The sequence below is a fragment of the Aptenodytes patagonicus genome, chromosome 25, assembly GCF_965638725.1.
Source record: "Aptenodytes patagonicus chromosome 25, bAptPat1.pri.cur, whole genome shotgun sequence".
In the NCBI taxonomy this organism is placed as follows: Eukaryota; Metazoa; Chordata; class Aves; order Sphenisciformes; family Spheniscidae; genus Aptenodytes; species Aptenodytes patagonicus.
In genome coordinates, this window is record NC_134973.1 from 3,861,946 (window position 1) to 3,881,342 (window position 19,397).

At 44.4% G+C, this 19,397-nt stretch overlaps 2 protein-coding genes across 4 annotated transcripts; one reads left to right on the top strand and one right to left on the bottom strand.

Annotated features, from left to right (window-relative positions):
• Positions 1-85: 85 nt before the first annotated feature.
• On the top strand, positions 86-7,384 carry C25H19orf44 (chromosome 25 C19orf44 homolog). 2 transcript variants are annotated; one of them, XR_012997117.1, is made up of 9 exons: positions 86-180; positions 455-1,096; positions 1,357-1,714; positions 2,297-2,373; positions 2,737-3,208; positions 4,057-4,152; positions 4,283-4,449; positions 4,888-5,235; positions 6,299-7,384. XR_012997117.1 is itself a non-coding variant. In XM_076359664.1 (8 exons), the coding sequence occupies exons 1-8, from the start codon at positions 133-135 to the stop codon at positions 4,972-4,974; spliced, it is 1,947 nt and encodes a 648-aa protein (XP_076215779.1). In that variant the 5' UTR covers positions 86-132; the 3' UTR covers positions 4,975-5,942. The 2 variants fall into 2 exon arrangements, 1 of the variants encoding a protein (XP_076215779.1); XM_076359664.1 differs by lacking the exon at positions 6,299-7,384 and having other exon boundaries at positions 4,888-5,942.
• On the bottom strand, positions 5,486-18,463 carry CHERP (calcium homeostasis endoplasmic reticulum protein). 2 transcript variants are annotated; one of them, XM_076359663.1, is made up of 18 exons: positions 18,392-18,463; positions 18,120-18,293; positions 17,383-17,564; positions 16,476-16,613; positions 16,091-16,242; positions 15,609-15,720; positions 15,170-15,259; positions 14,296-14,530; positions 13,770-13,948; positions 12,946-13,342; positions 10,793-11,031; positions 9,818-9,951; positions 9,439-9,525; positions 9,003-9,152; positions 8,758-8,874; positions 8,168-8,262; positions 7,432-7,617; positions 5,486-6,223 (listed from the first exon to the last, which is right to left on the bottom strand). In XM_076359663.1, exons 1-18 carry the CDS (start codon positions 18,414-18,416, stop codon positions 6,219-6,221), a joined length of 2,697 nt encoding a protein of 898 aa, XP_076215778.1. In that variant the 5' UTR covers positions 18,417-18,463; the 3' UTR covers positions 5,486-6,218. The 2 variants fall into 2 exon arrangements, with proteins under 2 accessions (XP_076215778.1, XP_076215777.1); XM_076359662.1 differs by having other exon boundaries at positions 5,486-6,642.
• Positions 18,464-19,397: the final 934 nt, after the last annotated feature.

A 19,397-nucleotide genomic window follows, 5' to 3' on the forward strand; every position in this document is an offset into this window, starting at 1 on the left:
AGGATCTCCGGCGCGCGAGGGGGCTCTGCGTGGAGCCAATGAGGGGGCGGGATGTTGGGGAGTCACGGTCTCCGGGATACGGCGCGGCTCCGGCCGGAGGAGCCGCCGCCGCCTCAGGGTGCTCCGTCCCGGATGGCTGCAGTCGCTCGGGCGCAGAGGGCGCCCGCAGGCGGAGAGCAGGTGAGGCGCCAGCTCTCGTCCCGGCCTCCGCCCTGCCTCAGCGCCAGCCGCGCTCGGTCTGTACCTGGGCAGCCGTGGGCCCCGGGCCGGCGTTTCAGCCGCGTGTGGGGAGGGCCCACACCGGAGAGTGGGAGGAGGTGGCCCGGCACAGGCTGGGACGAGGGCAGGGCCGTGGGGAGCGGGAGTGTCTGCCCAGTCCGGGGAGCTGGGAGCTGAACCGGGCCGCCTGCTTCCGCCTCTGAGGGCTCTTCACCGTGCGTCCTCTTCCCGGCAGGGACACAGCGATGCTCCCCGTAGGAGAACCATCACAGCCGGGCACAGCAGCGTCCTTCCTCGCTCCTGTAGCGGCCTCTCTCTGGTTGACACAGAGTTGGAGAAAACTGGAAGAGCTCCGTTCTGCCACAGCAGATTCCTGAAGGTGCGCAACGAAAACGTACATGGAAGCCAATGGTGCCAGACATCGAGAAGCGCTGTGCAGACGAGCAGACATGTAGCAAAGAGCACTGCGGGTAGCGCTTCCCACACACGGTCGAGCTCAGCTCTGAGGAAGGTGGCGCAACTAGAAAGCAAAATCATGAATCGAAAAAAGCAGATGGAATTGCAAAACACTGCCTTGGGCCAGAAGCCTTTGGATGAAGAGTCCTTCTCATCTGCTTCCAGTCATGAACACGGTGCAAGGGGCAAGAAATACCTGAAGAATTATGCTACCACCAGTGGAAATATAACCCCCAGTAATGCCTGCTCTAAGGAAGAGGAAAGCATCCAAAGCCTTAAAAGGAACATTATGGTTAAACAGCAGCTTGGTTTGGAGAGTGATGAAGAAGAGATGAGAGAACTGATGGAGAGCTCTTCGGCGTTTTCCAGTGGAAATGAGAATCAGAGGGTTGTTGTAAGTGATTCTAAATGGGGTGGAAAGGTAAATACAGACTTTGCTGGATTATGTATTTTTATTTACACTTTTATGAAATTGCTTTAATTGATAGGTCACTTTTTATTTAGATAACACCAGAAATTAAATTTTAATTTTGCATTTGTGGCTTGCTCATGATATGATTTAGCTTCAATTCACATTTGAAAATTACTCTTTTTTACCCGTTATAATTTGTTTTCCTTTTTAGTGATCTACACATAATAAATGAAGTAACACATAAATCTCTTTTTCATGTTCTTCAAAAGAGTAGGACTCCAGTTATGTCAGGAATGCCTCCTCCATCTCGTAAGGAAATTTCACCGACAGAGGTATCTAAACCATCTTCTTTTCATAGCAAAGACTCAGAGAAAAATGTTTTTGGTAGAGTTAATTCACCACCACCTTCACCAGCCAGCAGAAACCCGTCAGTACGACATAATATGAGATCTCAATCGCTATCTTCTTCCATGAAAGACAATACTGTAAAGATTACTCTGCCTAGAACAGGCAACACCAAGCAAAGCCAAATATCACTTGAAAGTGACAGAAGTGAAATAAAATCGTTAGATGAATTGTTTTCAAAAGCAGCTGATGCAGAAGATTCAACTAGCAGCAGCTCAAATGGTAAGTGTTCTAAAATACTGTCTCAGTAGACTTGACGTGAATTGTACTAAGCTACTGATAAATTTTCTGATAAACATGGGCAAGTACTCACTTTGAAAGGATTCAGCAGCGTGATTTTACATAAACCAAGGCTTTCTCAAAGGAATTACGTTGATCTGTTTCTTTTTCTGGTGTAATGTATTTGTATTTTTCCTTGGCTTTTGATTGAATGGGTTCAGCTTAGTGGTGCTTACCTGGGTGACACTTAATTATGACGTCAAAACAATGGCAGCATTTAGAACAGTTTTCATATATCAGTGGGACAATGTACTAGTGGGTCTGAGTGAGAACAAGTGTAAATGAGGGGCATCAAGAATCTCTTGATTGTGGGTTAGCAGATCCACCGACAGGCAAAGGAGGAAACTTTAGAAAGAGCCGCTGCTAAGTTAAAGGTTTAGAGTGATTGACTGCTATTACTTTTTAGTATTACACTCTAAACTAGGAATGTTGTACTGATTTATTTTTCCCCACTTATCTCACTTAAGGGAAAGTGTACGGTAATTTTCATGCAAACGCTCATGACGATTTGTCATTTGATTGCAGGCTTCAGACTGAATATCCTGAGCCTTGATGATTTGGCACCAAATATCACCAGTGAGACAGCAGAATTAAAGCAGAAAGTAAGTAGAAATTCCGTACTAGCACATATTTCCATTCTGCCTTTGTTTGGTGGAAGGTGGATATTCTGAAGTGAATACTTCTATTCTACTCATAGGCTATCTGAGGTGGGCACGTCTCACTAGCTGTAAGGGTTAGATCAGGATTTTACAGTCTACTGAAACCTGACCGAATTCTTTTTTTAGTGTCTGCATTTCCTTACTAAATGTAACAGCACTGCACAGTTTGCAAGGCGACGCAGAAGAGCAACATTTTTATTTCCTAATAAAGTAGTGACATGCAGCAGAACAGATGAAGAATAATGGAGGCATATTCTAGGTTATATGTTGTTGATTCTCTCAAAATGCAGCTGTTGTGTTTTACAGGGGACAGACATTCAAATTCCTCAAGAATCAAACAGAAATCCCAAAAAAGATACATTCCTGGTGGAAAAGGACCAAGCTTCTCTTAAAATGACAAGCACAGTAACTGGTGTGAATGGTGCTTCTGAAGGGGATATTGAAAAAACTGTGACTGAAGCTGAAATCTCCGAGCATTTAAGTGGAGTTTCTGCAGATTTCCCTAGACACAAACAGGATTATCTTGATCATGACGAGAGAACTGTTAATTCAGAATATTCTGAAGACTTTGAAAGGTCTCTGTCTACAGCAGACAGGGAATCTGTATCGAAAATGTCAGAGGAAAGTTCTGAGAGCTGCACGTATTCTGGAAAATGCCCATCTTCAGCATCGTCAGCTTTATTTACCAGAGAGCGGCATGACCAGGTACACAGAGTAACTGTCAAAGAAACTGCGGTTCAGACAATGGATCCTCCATTCACCTATTGCTGGTCAAAGAGTAAGTTCACAAGATACTGCCCTATTCAGGCAATTTTTACACTTTCGTATTTTATATGCTAGCCTAGTCAGCCTTGATAGAGTTCTTAGTTTCAGTACTAGCTTCCCCTAGCTGACATTAAATTAAAAACTTTCTGAAGCCCAACACTTTAATCTGCTATCTGTAGAAAAGATGGGGATTGGACAACAGAGTAAGAACTTGGAACTGTTTTTTGCTAAAAAAAAAACCAACAGGAACTCTGGATGGAGAGCTAGTGTTAGCGTCAGAGTTTGCGATAGCCTGAGTAATATTCTCAAATGGAATTCAACGGTTTTATTGTATCTTTACTATTGTAAACAATACCATCATATTGTTGCTGAAGTGATCGCCCATCGTAGAGTTCTTTTTTGCATTGTATTTATTTCTTGGGAAAGCACTGTGACCCCATTTACAAAAGACAGATGTGACCTTGAACTGTTGCCGAGGGGTAGCTCCTTTCCTCTCTCTCTTTACCTAAAGGAAAAAGCGGTAAGAGCCACTTCTTGCCACATTCAAGGAGGAGAAAATAGAAACTCGGGTGTGCTTGAAAACAGTAGCTTCCTTCAAGTACAAAAGCCTTTATTTTCACTCTGTCTAGGGTTAGAAAAGATGCCTTCTGCAATGGCACGTGTTGTGAACGTAAGAGTAAAGAAACTGTGGAGGTCATACAACTAGTTTAGCATTGTTTTGGCTGACAGAATTCCCTGTTAGGCTCTACAGCGGTTCTACGGCAACTGACGTCCCAAGAGACTGCTGAAGATGAACCAAGTTCTAGCGCTAAACCTTTCCACCCTCCAAACCCAGTAATTCTGCTTTTATCCTGTCCACAGCAAACACCTCTGCAGTACTTGACCCACCTGTAGGGAACAGCTACATTGATCCAGTACCTATTGCCAGTCACGTCATCAGCATGGATGCAGTAGAAGGTACTGAAAAACATGTTTCTTAGTATTCTGTTTTACTCTATTTTACACATCTAACCCCTGCTTGGATTGTTTAGCCCTTACTATCTGACTGTAACCTATCACTAAAGTATATATTCTCCATTTCTTGCAGCCTTGACAGCATACAGCCCCTCAGTTCTTGTTTTAAACGCCATGTTGAAACAGCACTTGATGTTGACTCAGCAGTTCGTAGAGAACATTCACCACCTTCACTTCTCCCTTGTGGAGTCATTAGAGAATGAGAAGTTCCACTACCACACCCTGGAAGAGGCTAAACAGGTATTTATGATAGACTAGACAGCAGCCTCAATAGCGTAAGTGTATATTCCTTTCCAAACGCTTCTAGTATTTGCAGCAAACAGATTTTCTTCACGTATTATTCATTAATCAGATAAAGTTCATATTATCATTGAATAAATTACTTCCTAGAAGAATACTGTAATGCATGTGCCCATCTTAATAGCAAGGTAGGAGTTTATACAGTAAAAAAAAGACTAAAGTCTAACTGGAGGCCGTAGTTTTGAAAGAATAAGCTTTCTGCTGTAGCATTTAGCTGTCCTCAAACAAGTGAGGATCTTCCAACTGCTGCAACAGAAGTTGTTAGTTTCTGTTGCTAGTATAGAAAAGTGCAGGTATCTTGACATGAAGATTTATTAAATACTAAATAGCATTTATCTACATAATAAAGAAATTTGTATATTAACTTTTTTTTTGCAGTACATCAAGAGTCACAAATCCCCACCTCTAACAGTTGAGCAAGCACGTGAAGAAATTCGGAAGGCACAGGAGGAAAAACTGCTTTGACTCTTTGAATTTTATGTAAAATTTACATTTACAGATCTCAAGCTGGAACGAGAAACCCTTCCAAATTGCACAGATAAAAAGCTACAAACTATGTACTGGAAGGATTTGTACTAACTGCTATGTATTTTATTATACATAGTTTATTTTCCTATATCTGAATTTTTTACTAATGTACACGATATAGGGATAGGCAGGAACCTTCAGCCAGCCTAGGTCAGCAAAAAAGAAACCAAGAAAACGCGTCTCTCTGAAGGGAGCGTGGTAAGTCATCCCAGTATGCGTGTTTATCATGTAGATTGTGTGATCTGCGATAACAGCTGTGATTGTGGTAGAAGTGAAAGTCTGTACTACAGCACCCGAGGAATATGATCACAGTAGAAAAATACCATATCCTGGCTTTAGTGCCATATTTAAACAGTGTTTATATACAGTTAGCCTTGTCACATTACTATGAAACCAAACACACACAAAGTTAAGATAAATTCAATACAAGGAAGGCTTATAGCCAACATACTGGAATCCACCGACTCTGAAATATGAGCCACCTTTTTATTAAAAAAAAAAAGTGTTTATTGGAAGGCAAAACAAGAAAATCCACAAGTTGATAACATACAGGTGGTGTATGCTGATTCACAGACAGTCACAGTTCCACAACTACAGTAGATCTAGAACAAACTGATATTTCACCATATTCACTGAATGGTTTCAAGAGGGTTTCTGCTATACAAACAAATGACTCTGGAAGAGGTTACCACCACGCAGACCTCTGGAGTGGAAGTGCAGTGTAAGGGCCTAACATCTTTAGCTGGTGGTCTCTGGAAACAGTTACAAAAGGCTTTTTTTCTCATTTAGGTTAAAGGAAGTTTCCAAGAACGTTTCATTGTCAGAAACTTGCAGAGCAGAGAAAATTGATTCTCTTCTATTCAACTAATTCGCTTTATTAAAGGGTATATACAAAAATATAAAAAGCTTAAAGAATGTCTTCCATTACAAAGCATTGAACATCCCTTAGAGCGCTTGAAAAGCTAGAACGGTTAACCCTCGTGTTCTGACCAGAGTTGTGACTGCAGCAGCTGGTGTGTAGGGGCGTTAAGTTGTATGGTAGGTTCTAACAAGCTTGCACAGTGCTCATAGGTCACCTGTACTGGAACTAGATGCTTCATTCCCCATTTAGACATTAGGATACACTGCTCAGCATCAGTCTGACTTGATCCCAAGGCAGCACCCCTCCACTTCAAATAGAATTAACCTTTTGAGAGAAATAAACATACATTATGGAACTAGAGAACATATAACCATATCAGATAATGTCTGTATTCCACAGGAATGAATGAATCACAATCCTGCACCAGGGACGGCTTGACTGGGGTTTAATTCTAGTATAAAATGGGCAACTAATTAAAAAAATTTTGCAAAATAAATGGAAATTCTTAAACTTGCTAGACATGTCATAGTTACGACTGGCCTTTTTTAAACACTAAACAACAAGTGTTGAAGTACATGTCATAGCTTTCCATTTTTCACCATAGTTTTAAAAGTAATTCATTTGTCACTTCCTCCAGACTTTAATCCGGATTTATACAAGTTTAATGTTTTGTAGAAGATGCAAGACATCTTTCTTCAGAGAGTCTTATTCAGGTGGTGGAGGGTCTTGCGTTTCACGCTTCACTGAAACAATAGGGAAAAGAGTTCTTACACATTCTGCAGTTACCTAAGCTGTCTGAAATGTTTCATGGAATGAGGGCTCTACGAGTAAGGAGTTTTTCCTTCTGGGCTTCATTTGAACCCATCTTATTTCTCAGATCTACTGCAGCCATAGGCAGAAGTGACTTTTCATTTAGCATGCCAATTTTTTTCCTTTTAGTCACTGGCAAGTGTAGTTGTTCTACGTAACACAGACTCTCTGCAAAAATCCATCAGTGGTCTTCATTTCTTAAGAAGCACCTCCACTTTTTCTGAACCCTTCCTGCACTACAGTGAATTTATCACCAGTTCTGGCTTTGGCAGAACACAGCACTAATTGGGGGAAACTCGGAGCTGGGCAGAGCCAAACAGTAGGTGTGGTCTAACTTCATTCCAACCACAAAGACCTTCCTGCTCCGGCAACCATCCCTCCTGCAGCAGGGCTCCCTCCGCTACCTTTGAGATTGCTCCTATTTTTTTGGAGGGTGACATTCAAAGATGCAGGCTCTTGGTATTGCAGCCAGGAAGTGGCTTACACAGAACAGGTTAATTAATTAATCTTTCAGAAATTAGAATACAACACAGTTCCTAAAAAGGAAAAGATGCGGGGTTAATCAGAGGATATGTCTACTTACCTGTTTTATTGTATCCATTATATTAGAAAGAATTAAGAGTTACTGGTCTTTTGATTTGGGTTTACAGTCTACAGTAAATAGGACAAAATCGCTCTCAAGTCTGCACAGTGTTTTAAATTGCTTAGAAACATTCACTTACATTCGTCTCTGGCCTTCATGCGTGCGATAAACGAGTAACTTTTATTTCTTCGGTAGTTTTCATAAGGGTCATCTAATGCAACTCCCACTCCTTTATATTGATCCCATTTGTCTCGGATATCCCCTCCTTTAATTGGATCCTGAATTCCTTGTTCCTTGGCTCCCAATCCACCAGATCCACTCCATCCTGCAGAAAGGACACAACATTGCAATCCTGTCGCTATTTTTTTTATTACTAGAATTCTGAAGACAGACAAGCATAGACATTTTGGAAACAACCAAAGAAAATGTCAATTTAATACAGCAGGATGGCGACAGACAGCCTGAAACAATGTATGACCTGTCCCATTTATTTCAAAAGCACTGATATGCAGATTCTGGGAGCTGACAAACATCAGCACCATCCCTAAAAACCTTTAAGAGGGCAAGGGGAAAGGCAGCGCAAGCCCAATCTGTCCAGTCAACCCTGCTGACCTGCGCCATAGGGAGATGAAATACCTGGGGGGGAGCTAAGTGCTATTGGATGCCAAACTCACAGCGTCTTCCGTATCCTTCCCAGAAAGGCAACTACCACCACTGCTCCATGTTCTATATACCTATATCTCTGAATATCCTTACGCTGCCCTTGGAATACCAAGGGATAGTCACTTACGAAAATGCGTTAATTAATTGTATCCAAGAGTTGGGTGCCTGATTTTGTTTCCTGGCTTGAGTAAGATTCCAGAAGAGCATCTTACCCATTTTCACTAGCATTTGATGGCCTTTATTTTCTTCTCCGAGTCTTGATTCTGGTATAGGAGGCCCAGAACTGGAGCCCAAACCAGCAGAAGAACTAAGGAAATAAAAAGAAGAAATTAAGAAAAGCGATCCTGTTCTGACACAATGCAAGGTCATTTATATTCTGTTAAACGTTAACATCCAATATAATCCCATCCACTCTACCAAGCTATTCTTTTATAAAGCTATTAGATGACGGAATTACAAAGGTGCCAGAAATGCCCTACTTGCTTCTCGATACGAGGGAAATCAAACACTACGGCCTTCCTAACACAGAGAGTACTCGGAGGATTCCTCCTGCTTCCTAGGAAGGCATACGAAGCCTTCATAGTTGCACAGTGTTTTGTTGTAACAAAAAGCCACCACAACGGAGTAATATTCTCTCTATAAGCACACATAGCATATAAATAGTTTCTAAATCTGCTTCCCATCTTCTTTTCTACTATTTGTTGGAATGCTTAATATACCCAGCTTGGGAGAAAAGCACCCTTGTTGGTACTTTTCCAAACACCCCAGGTAAAAAGAGAGAAATAAACAAACAAAAGCTTACGGAGGAGTGGGGCTGCGAGACCGGGACCGGCGCCGCCTTCCCGGCGAGTACGATTTCGATCTTGATCTTGATCGTGACCGCGAGCGGCTATGAGAAGAGCGGGACCTGCTCCGGCTTCTGGAAAGAGAGAGCACATGAGATCAGACGCACAAGCTACCAGAGCAACATCCAGGGTTCCTCATTCAGCCCTGAGGGGTTTTTTTTCCACCCCCTTAGTTCCCAAGCTTCAGCCCATTGCACTCTACCTGGACTGAGAGCGTGAATAGGATCGTGATCGAGAGCAAGAGCGAGATCGTGACCTCGAATAGGAGCCAGATGATTTTGAAGATCGCGAATTGGACCGGGAGGATGAGCGACCTCGGCTTTTAGACCGACTGCGAGACCGAGAAGGCCCACTGCACAGACAAAAGCAGAGAAACCCCAGTGAAACTCCTGGGAGAAGCACATGAAATGCAAATATACTTCTGATCAAATTCAAATTACACACAAAGCACTGTATTTCTGCAGACAATCCAGTGAAAACTTGAGTGTGGCAAAAACTTTTCTGCAGATTAGACAGAAATTCCAGCAAATTGAAACTCAAGTTATTCCACCAGCATGCTGCTGAACAGACTTTCCCTCTGCATTTAGCCCAAGGTATTCCTAGCACCTTCCAAACGAACAGCAGACAGGATCTCTCACCTGTTTCTCTTCTCCTGACCTTTCCTCCGCCTCGCTCTCATTTTAGCTCTGAAGAATTCGTACAGTCCATTCTGCTCCCAGCCTTCACTGCAATAAATCAACCACACATAGAACCGACGTCTGTAAAATTCTACTTTGATCAACGGAGACGTTTGGGATTTCTGCTAGATTTTGTAGGGAACAAAGGGCCTGGGCAAAAAGGTCTTGCAAATCTCAGTGTAAGATCAAACAGCGTGTGCAGTTTAAAATACAACACGAGCACTCATTTCAGCATTAGAAGAACCAAGACACAGGCGAAGGAAGAGAGAGGCACTTCGTGGTTTGAGACAGCTCCTTAGGGCATTTTCCTTACCATATTGTTAGCTATACCTACTCTTACCTGTTTCTAGGCCTGTCATGAGATGGTGGACTATAAAATGCCTCAACCGCAGCCAGTAGTCTCTCACTGGGGGGCATTGGGGGTGGAAGACGTATATCTTTAGGATCTAAAGGTTTATACTCATGATCTTCAAGCTGCCGGAAACAAAACAAATTACATTTGTGTCATGTGTCATGGGGTGGCTACCTGAAGAGAGAAATACAGATTTAACTGTGTAGGGACCTCACATTTCACTATTGGATAAAAAACGGTCCAGAAATAAGGATTCTGCAGATGACCCAATGCCTTCTCGTGCCATCACTACCATTTTGAGTTCTACGAGAAAAGCCAGCACTACACATGGTGCAGCATTAACTGCATTTTATCTGCCTGGAGATCCAGATCTCATCTATCCACCTTTGTGGCAACAGTGGCTGGACGGAAGCCTGGCAAAAGCTGGTGTATGCTGAGAGTAACACACAGTTAGAGATGGAAGAGACCTCTTTGTTTGTCTCAAACACAGAATGCATAAATGTATATATCCCTGAAGATGCTGATACATTTCCTGTTCTCTACCATTCTTTGTTTGTATATGTAACATTAGTGTTGCAAAACATCTTTGTAAGAACGAACTCCGAATACCAAAAAGCAGTACACAGTGACCACATCAGAACTGCAAGATCCCTCTGGCCAGCTGAAAATCACTGGGGATTTCTGTTTTCTAAAAACGGGGGTAAGATTTTCAAGAGTAAATTAGTCTTTCACATATATGAGGCCAACCAGCTTTCACTGGCACACAACACTTGAAAATGTTACCATTCTCACTACCTTCTCCCTCCCTGCTCCTGCCCTTGTATACCCCGCAACAACTTTGGCTAATGGTTGCTGGATGAAAGGATTTGAAATTACACATGTCCGTGTTAAACTGTCCCTAATATTGACCATAGGATCTAGATCTTTTAATCCTACTCGTCAGGGCCCATTGCAAGCACTTACTTTTACAAGTGGAGCCATCAGTCCAGCAGGAAGATCAAAGTAGGGGACATTTGGCACCAGACTAGGATCATCATGGTTCATGTGAGGGGGGCCTTGTCGCCGCATATGAGGAGGCTGCCCGTTAAATCCATGCGGGGGAGGCCCGAAATCAGGGTGCTGTGGCCCTCCCCAGGGAGGATGCTCGCTGATTCCAGGATGAGGCAATCTGTGACCAGGGTGATGATGAGGAGGTCCAATTTCTGCAGAGTGGGAGGGTTAAAACATTTTACTTAGCTATAGAGAAAGGAAAACAATCAGAGATGTATACTTCAATTAGTGCATTTATCCTAAAAAACCATCTTGGCACCCAGAGCCTTGCAGATCAAGAAAAGCAACAGAACTGAAGAACTAGAGGCTGGCTGCAGGTCCACATTCAGGAACATCTTGCAGTGCATCTCCCTCCCTGGCCATAACAACCGCTCTCAAGACAACAGGATACTTTAACCCTAAGCCACTGCTTACTTTGGGACATTCTGTGGTCAAAAAGTACCACAAGAAAGACACGCTCAAGAACAAAAGGTTTCGGATGCAGCAGGGCAGCTACTGATAAGATCTATTTCTGAAGCCTAAATACACAAGCATGGACCTGTAATTAGTTCTGTCTCTATGCCAAATCATCATATACAAAAAAAATAAATATGGCAGGAATTAACTCACATGAGCAGGTGACAAGAAAATACTTTGTTTAAAGAGGCGTTTCAGGAAGAGGTAGAGATAATATCCTGTTAAAATAGAGAGGTGAATGACATCCAATCACTGATGGACGAACCATTTGCCATGAACGCCAGGATACCCTGCTGAACTCATTGCACTATACAGAGAAAAATGCAAGACTGAAAATCAACATCTTCCGCAGCAGGACCAACAGTTTTTCCAGGAAAAGCCAATCTTCAGCCAGTACTATTGAACTTATCTTCATCAGAACTTGAACACAGTCTGCGTTGTCATTGCTTCACCGCTTTCCTAATTTTAGCCATCTGTTTTAGTAGATCCCCTCCTCCAGCAACTTTACATAAAACAACAGATATTTTGGATCACCACTACAATCCAAAACAGAGCATCTTGTCTGAGCTTAAACCTTAATTCCCCCAGGACAAGAAAAGCTGTTCTCCCTGCTCACTACCAGAACTCTTAACAAACAAACAACAAACCCAAAGAAAAAGGAAAAAAACCGGTACAATCTCTACTGGAGAAGTTAATCACAATCCTAAATATATAAGCTCTAATTCATCCGTTTTCAATGGGTTTTGGACTTGGGGAACCCAGAATCTTTTAAGCTTAAAATAGCAACTCCTACATAGCAACATAATTGCTCTTTTAAGCGGCTTGCCATACAGAACCACAGTGATCTTTAGACTTTACACTGATAAGGACCATTCCAGAATAATCATAACTTCTGCACGTGAAATAGAAACTACATCGGGGCAGAACTATACCAGACTTCAGGAGGGAGCCTGCAGCCAAATCTGAGCCACAAAGGCCAGGCAAGCAGTGCACTGACTACACTCTCAGACATCCCTGTGTTCCAGCAGGACAGCAAACCAAACAAGAAGGGAGGACTGGAGGTCAGGATCATTTCACCAGGCACTACCAAGCCACACAACGTTAAGGCAGATAATCAGAGAGCTTTTCAGTACAAATAAAAGAGAAGAAAGGAAGGGCATGGATGAATGTACGCACAAGAACAAATGCTTCCAGCCTGGCTTCCTCTAACTTCATCTATGGAGGGCACAGCTGAAAAGCCCTCATCTATGACCTGATGTGCAGGAGATCGAATGTACAAGTAAACGCTGCCTCTCACCTTTGAGCTTACCATTTTTGAAGTGTAATAGTCACAAAAGGGGTGCCTGTAGAGATGCTGACTTGAGTTTGGATTACAATTTCTGATTATCTGCATCCGTTAGGGAAGACTCAAAAAGCAAGGAAGCATCCAACTTTGCATGTACTTCCTACCGAGTTGTTAGCAGTAGCTTCCCAAACCCCCAAACTCAACATTTCTCAGGAAAACCACAACAGTCCACCACGAATAAGCTGTCACCCCAAAACACTAAAATAATTTTGTAATGGCAATCAGCATCGCAACATAAGAAAACCTGGCCTGGTACACACTTTACCTTGAGGAAAATCCCCCTGGGGGTAATCAAAACGATGAGGATAAGGAGGCCTTTCAAAGGGATGGCGAGGTGGAAAATCATCCTGCATGAAGCGAGGTGGAAAGCGGTTGAAATTATGCGGATGCGGGGGCTGGTTGAATTGGGGATGTTGCTGATGTGGAGGAAATGGGCCTCTGAAGTGAGGTGGCCGCTGCATTCGAAATGGAGGTTCCCTTTGACCCCCACCCCATGGAGGTTGTTCATGCTGGTTGTTCCACGGTGCTTCAAACTGGTTGTTCCAAGAAGGATCGGGCTGGTTGTTCCAAGGTGTCTCTCGCTGATTGTTCCAGCCTTGATCTCTCTGTTCGTTCCACATTCCTTCATGGTTGTTATTCCACGGAGGACAATGAGGTGGTCCCTAGTGGTGAAGAAAAGAAGCCTGGTCATTAGGCTACAAAAATAAAGACCGCAATAAAAGAAATCTACCTTTTAAAAGTAAATATAGCCTGCAGGCAACATGCACAAGTGAAAGAATTTTCCAAATACAAGGTCTGAACAACTGCAGCTTCAAAGAAAAGACAGGAAAAGACCAAACTGTTACTGAACCACACAGCTCTGTACTCAAGACAGTACTTCTTGTTCTGCTTGTTCATAGGGAAAGTGTGATGGCTGACAAACTGAAATACAACTTATACTTCGCCTTTAACTGGGCTCAGAATGAGAAAGCTTGGCATTTGAATCTGGATTTATAACTTTCACAGCTTTTCACGACACTTCCACAACGAAGACGGCCATTCTGAACCTCCACCTCCCTCTACATCTCGTTTCAGAGCTATGTTTCTTACCTGTTGTTGACCCCATGGTGCAACAGGGTGAGGTTGATCAAACCAGGGTGGTTTATTTGGAGGAATCTGATCATGGGATCCAGGGCCACGTGGTCCACCAGAGGCAGGATCCTGCACTCCAGACCCTGTTGTGTCATACTCTGTAGAACCAGCTAGAGGCAGCTGAGATTTACCATCATCTGAAACAAATTGGAGACTATTGTAAGCATCCAGGTCATGTGTCATTAATAAAACACCAGCACACCTACAACAGGCTCCATCTGAATTTTGTTGGATGCATAAATATTCTGCAGAAATCTGTTACTGGGAGAGAGGATTTCCAACCCGTTTAACACTTGTCTCTCTGGTTCTTTTTATATTCAAGCATCAGACTGCACCAGCTGCAAGCTTCCAAACAGTTTGAGGCTTTCGCCTGAACCAAACCAGCACAGCACAGTACCTCACTACTAAAAAAGGAGCAAAAAAAATAATCTCACAGTGTTGCCACCCACTGATTTCTGCACAGGACCCCAGAACAGGTTAGTACCTGCTTGTGTAACTGGAGCAGATGGTGGAGCCGAGGCTGGTGCTGCTGTGGGGGCTTGAGGTGGGGGTGTCGATTTCACCTCGTTCTCTAGTGGTGGTATTTGTATTTGTTGCTGCTGCTGCTGCGTTAAACTGTTCACAAACTCTTCATGTTGAGTTTTCAGGTTCTGTATCTGCTGTTGGAAGGCTACTTGTACAGGCTGTACTACCGTTGCATATTCAGTGATCAAATTTGCCTGATGAGGTAAATTAAGAAGAACAAGTTAACGCTGTACCTAAACCAGTTATCCTATCTGCTCCTTCAGAATCTCCTAGATTGCTCTCCACCCCTCCCAAGAAATGCATGAGCGTGCAGGAGAACCGGCTGGCAGAACCACCCAGCCACGCTATGAAGCTCTGTGAAGATTTCCAAAATATTCTCTACAGGTTAGAATCCACTGTCTATATTAATGCCTCGCTTTCAAATACAGCTAAAAATCAACAGCATTCATTATTAATGCTAAAAATTAATAGTTCCTGCTGCCACAATACTTTTTATGCTTACTGTATACAATTTAAAGCTATGGTTTCTTTAGTTTCCTTTTTACCATTCATCTCCATAAAAAGAGAATGCACTGTCAAATATGTACACGACTGTAGTAGTTACAAATGCAAACAGACTTTCCGGGATCGGATCAGCAGCTGGATTATTGAATGTTTGAAATAACAAGGTTATGTTTTACATTATTTTTGTAATCCTTTGTAAACAGCTTCAAGGCAGGGGGGGGAGCGGGGGGAATTAATATTTACCTTTCAAAAAAGGAAAACATTTCCTAAATTTGTTTTCAAAATATTTACATAAATAAGAAAACTGTTACTTTTCTTTCGTGGCTAACCTGGTACTGGCCAAGTCCAAGAGCCGGGCTCTGTAACTGCTGAATAATTGACTCATCAAAGTATCCATTTTTCTCCCATAGTTGAAGAAGCTGCATAAATTCAAGAGTGAAAGGTTTTTAGAAATTATGAATGATAAAAGAAAAATTGAGGCACAGCATTTTTATGTCTAGCTTTGTCAAAAGACCCAGGATTTCAGCACTTGTCTTTGAACCACCAAAGATTCAGATGCATTCATCAATATGGTAACTCTTAAATAAAGCGTAGGTACTTTTAAGTTCTAGTTTAAACATGAATTAAAGCACATTCCATAATAGACTTTATGAAGACAATCACACTAGAAAAATCTCAGTGGTCCTCTTCCACCCTCATATTTGTGAATTTGCCTAGCACTAACCTAACAAAGCAAAGCATACAGTTAAATCAAACCCAAATACTCACTCTGGCAATTTTCTGTTGCTTATCCTCTTCCACTGCTAGAAAACTGGTACAATAAATAGGCACAACCACCTTCTGTAAAGCAGCCAGAAGATCTCGTGCTTGCTTCCGCTGGCTTCAAAAAAGGAACGGGAAGAGAAGAGTTACTGCCTTTCGCTATAACACTAAGAGCGTCGTAATACTCAATTCCTCCCAACTTCTGCTATACTAAAAGTAGTGGATTCATAAAATAGAGAGTTCCCTCCTTTACATTTTTACTGTAAAGTCTTGTCTGGAGAAAAAAAATACAAAAACGGTAAAAGCTGCATTTGATTATTAAAGCCCTAGATCTTTGTGCCAGCTATGGACATCTTAAGACAGCTGCTAAAAACAATGAACACATTAAAAATAAAAAGTGAGTAGTCAAACTAACAATGTACCTAGCGGAGAGAGACTTCACCGAATGAATCAAAACATCAAACCGAAAACCATAGTTTAACTCTTACCAGTGATGCAATACATCATTGATTAAGTAGATTAGATGTAACCGAAGCTCAAAGTGAGCTCCTTCGGCCGTTATACGATTTCGCAGGTGCCCAGCCATCAGCTCACAGTGTGCAGGAGATTTTGCATTACTAAACATCCAGTTCTTGCCAGCCTTAGAAAAGCAAATTGAAAATATTTTAAGTTAGTCTAACGTGTTCACGTCGTATGAACTTCCTAGAACTCTGAAATAACTGCAAGACGGGAAGCTTTCAAGTAACAGCTACCATCGCACCTACCATACAACAAAACAATAAAGCTGCTGTTTACTACACAGACAGCCTCCAAATGCAAATTATACTTAATCCACGACTCCACCAAACAACTGTTCAGATTTACATCACTTACTGAGATTGCATCTTTTGTACAAGTGTCAATTATCGGCTGCAACAAGTTGTCAAATTCGTTCATATCTAACTGGGTTTCCTCCAAAACTTTCTGCATTTGTTGCTCAATTGCAAGGGCTACTGCTGATGTGACTTGTTCCTGGAAAAAAGAAGAAGAAAAACAATAATAAAAAAAAAGAATTATATTACATCCAACGTTCTTCTGAAGAACTAAGCCGCTGTATCCCCGTCCTCTTAACTATAAGCAGCTATCTTGAAGACCAAGACCTTTTACAAGCAATGTGACCACGTACAAATGTTTCAGTTATTTGTTTTTGAGAAGAAAAGACTCTTCTCGTTCTTCAGGAGAAGTCCAGTTCATTTCCACCTCTAAAATCTCTCCATCATGAAAAAAATAATTGCAGGAAGCTCCTAAACGTGTAGAACACAATCTAGGCATACTGCTTTCCTCCAGGAACTCTTCAGTTTGGTTCCCAGTAGCTTTAACAGCAAAACATCACCCGCAAAAACCAACTAGTTCAAAGTACGCAGTTCCCTTCCACCCCTAATCAGAATCCACCTCAGAATACTACAAGCTGGAATGTCTTGCAGTTCCTGGCAACCTGTATGTTAAACAAAGATTAAAGCAGGCACAATTTATTCCACTCTGCAAACCAACAAGGTTATTCATAAAGTAAATGAACCGTTTTAATCAAAGATCAGTCTTGCTAGCACATCGGATACATCTGTTCTAAGGTGACAGCAGCTGCCACAGAACAAAAATAAGCAAAGTAATACTCCCTCTCCTCACCAACACGCGATGCCGCCACCACTAGTCAGAAGGAAACTTTCCTCTCCCCCTTCGCTCCTAATTTTTACAGCCACGGGTAGTCTAGGACAAACCGGTCAAGCGCTTATCTTAAACCAACCTGTCTCATGGCGAGGAGATGCTGCTCCTGCTGCTGCAGGTTCCACTGACTCTGCTGGATAAGTTCCTCCACGGAAGGAGTGCCCTGAGGAGCTGGGATAGGCGCAGCCGGTGGGAGAGATGGTTGTGGCAGTGGCTGGATCTGCGCGGTAGCCTCGATATCTTGACTTTGCTTGCACAACACTATCGGACAAAGTAAACTTTTAAAGTAAGTGTCAAAGAAATCCGCTATCACCAGCCCACGCGTGAAAACCGTGCTGGTTCCAAAACAGACCCTCGCTCTTTACGTAATTGCTTAACACAAAATGAAAATCGTGCAGTCAAGGGTGGGTGGTGCAAAAGAGGAGTGTCAGCAACTCCTTGCGCACTTCGAAGACCAGCCCCCGGAGCCGCTGCGCTGGACCGCCCTACTCCTGAGGGCCCTCGGGGTGCTGAACTCCCGTCTCACCGCACCGCCGGTACCTGCGGCGCAGCCCAGCCTACCTCCGAACCCACGCACGGGGGGGCGTGAAGAGCCGCCGGCGGGGCTCAGCCAACTACCTGGAGCTCAGAGGACAGGAGGAGGCCGCAAACCGGTCCTGGCGGGTCAGAGCGAGGCCAGGAGGGAGAAAAGTGGCTCCGCCAGCCGGGGCCGAGCACCAACGGCCGCGGGGGCGGGGGGGGGGGGGAGCAGGCCCCGCCGCGGCCCCGTGCCGGCCCCGAGCCGCCGGCCCCGCACCAGCCGCGGGCCCCACTCACGCTGCTGCTGCTCCAGGGCCAGCTTGTACTTGTAGTAGCCGTAGAAGTCGCCCCCGAAGAGGAAGGAGAATTTGGGGTTCTCCTTCTGCTTCTCCATCGTCATCTTCTCGAACTCGGGCCCGTTCCGCGCCACGAACTGCGCCAGCTTGTCGATGACATTCCGCAGCTCCTGGTCTGCGGGGAGGCAGCGCCGTCAGCCCCCGCCGCCCCGCTCCGCTCCGCTCCCCCCCGCACCCTCCCCTCCCTCCCGCCCCCGCCCGGGCCGCGCTCACCGTCGGGCGGCAGCGGCATCTCCATGGCTGCGGGACAACGGGGCGCCGCCGCCGTCGCCGCCGCCGCCGCTAGGCCGCACCGGCCGGAAGTGCCGCGAGACGCCGAGGCGGCACGCGCAGCCGCGCTTTACGGCCCCGTCGCTGTGGAGACGGCGCGCGACGCAGGGCACGTGCGGCCGTTCCCCCACCTCCCGCGCGCGGAGGGCGGGACGAGGCGCCCTGAGGGGAGACCGGGGCCCGGCGGGGAGCGGGAGCGGGACCGAGTCCGGTAAGGGCCCGCACGGGGCCCGCACGCAGGCCCACTCCAGGCCAGGGCCTCAGGCCGCCCTGTCGGTGTTGCCGGAGCCACCTCGGCCCGTAACGCGCCCGTCCCCGGCGTAGCCGAGGCTTGCACGCACATCGCCTTCGCCGGCCCCTGAAGGAGAAGCTGCTTCTGGGCTGCAGCCTGCGAGACCTCGTCCTCTCCCACTCGGCTCCCCGGGTACCTGCAGAGGTGTCAGATCACGCCAATTCGAGAAGCAGCTGGTTCCTCTACTTTTAAAACACCACGTCCAAGCTGCAGTTCAGTTGCCAGAAATTAACAGCGTTAAAAGAAAGCATGTCGTTTAACATCTGTTTCATCTTGGGGGACAATCCATTGCAGCGGAACTTCAGCTACGTAGAGCATTGGCAAGGTGTAAAAAGGACCGTGGATGTGTAGGACACTCAGTACAGAGCAAACTGAGCTTAATATATGATTGTTAAGGAGAGAAAATGTCCCCGCACAGCATCTGTGTGTTAAGTCACACTTAAGCACTGTTGCTTTCCTGAAGTGCCTTCATTTCTTTATGCCGTTAAAACAAAAATGCCTGTTTCTGGTTCTTACTTTAACTTCCCTTTGGCACCTGATACTCCACTGTCTTTCAAAATGGGATTAAAAATACACCACATACCTGCTGGATTCAGGAAAACATTCCCTCAAAAGCCAGGTACTGATCTGATCAGCTTCACACCCTTGTCAAGAGGT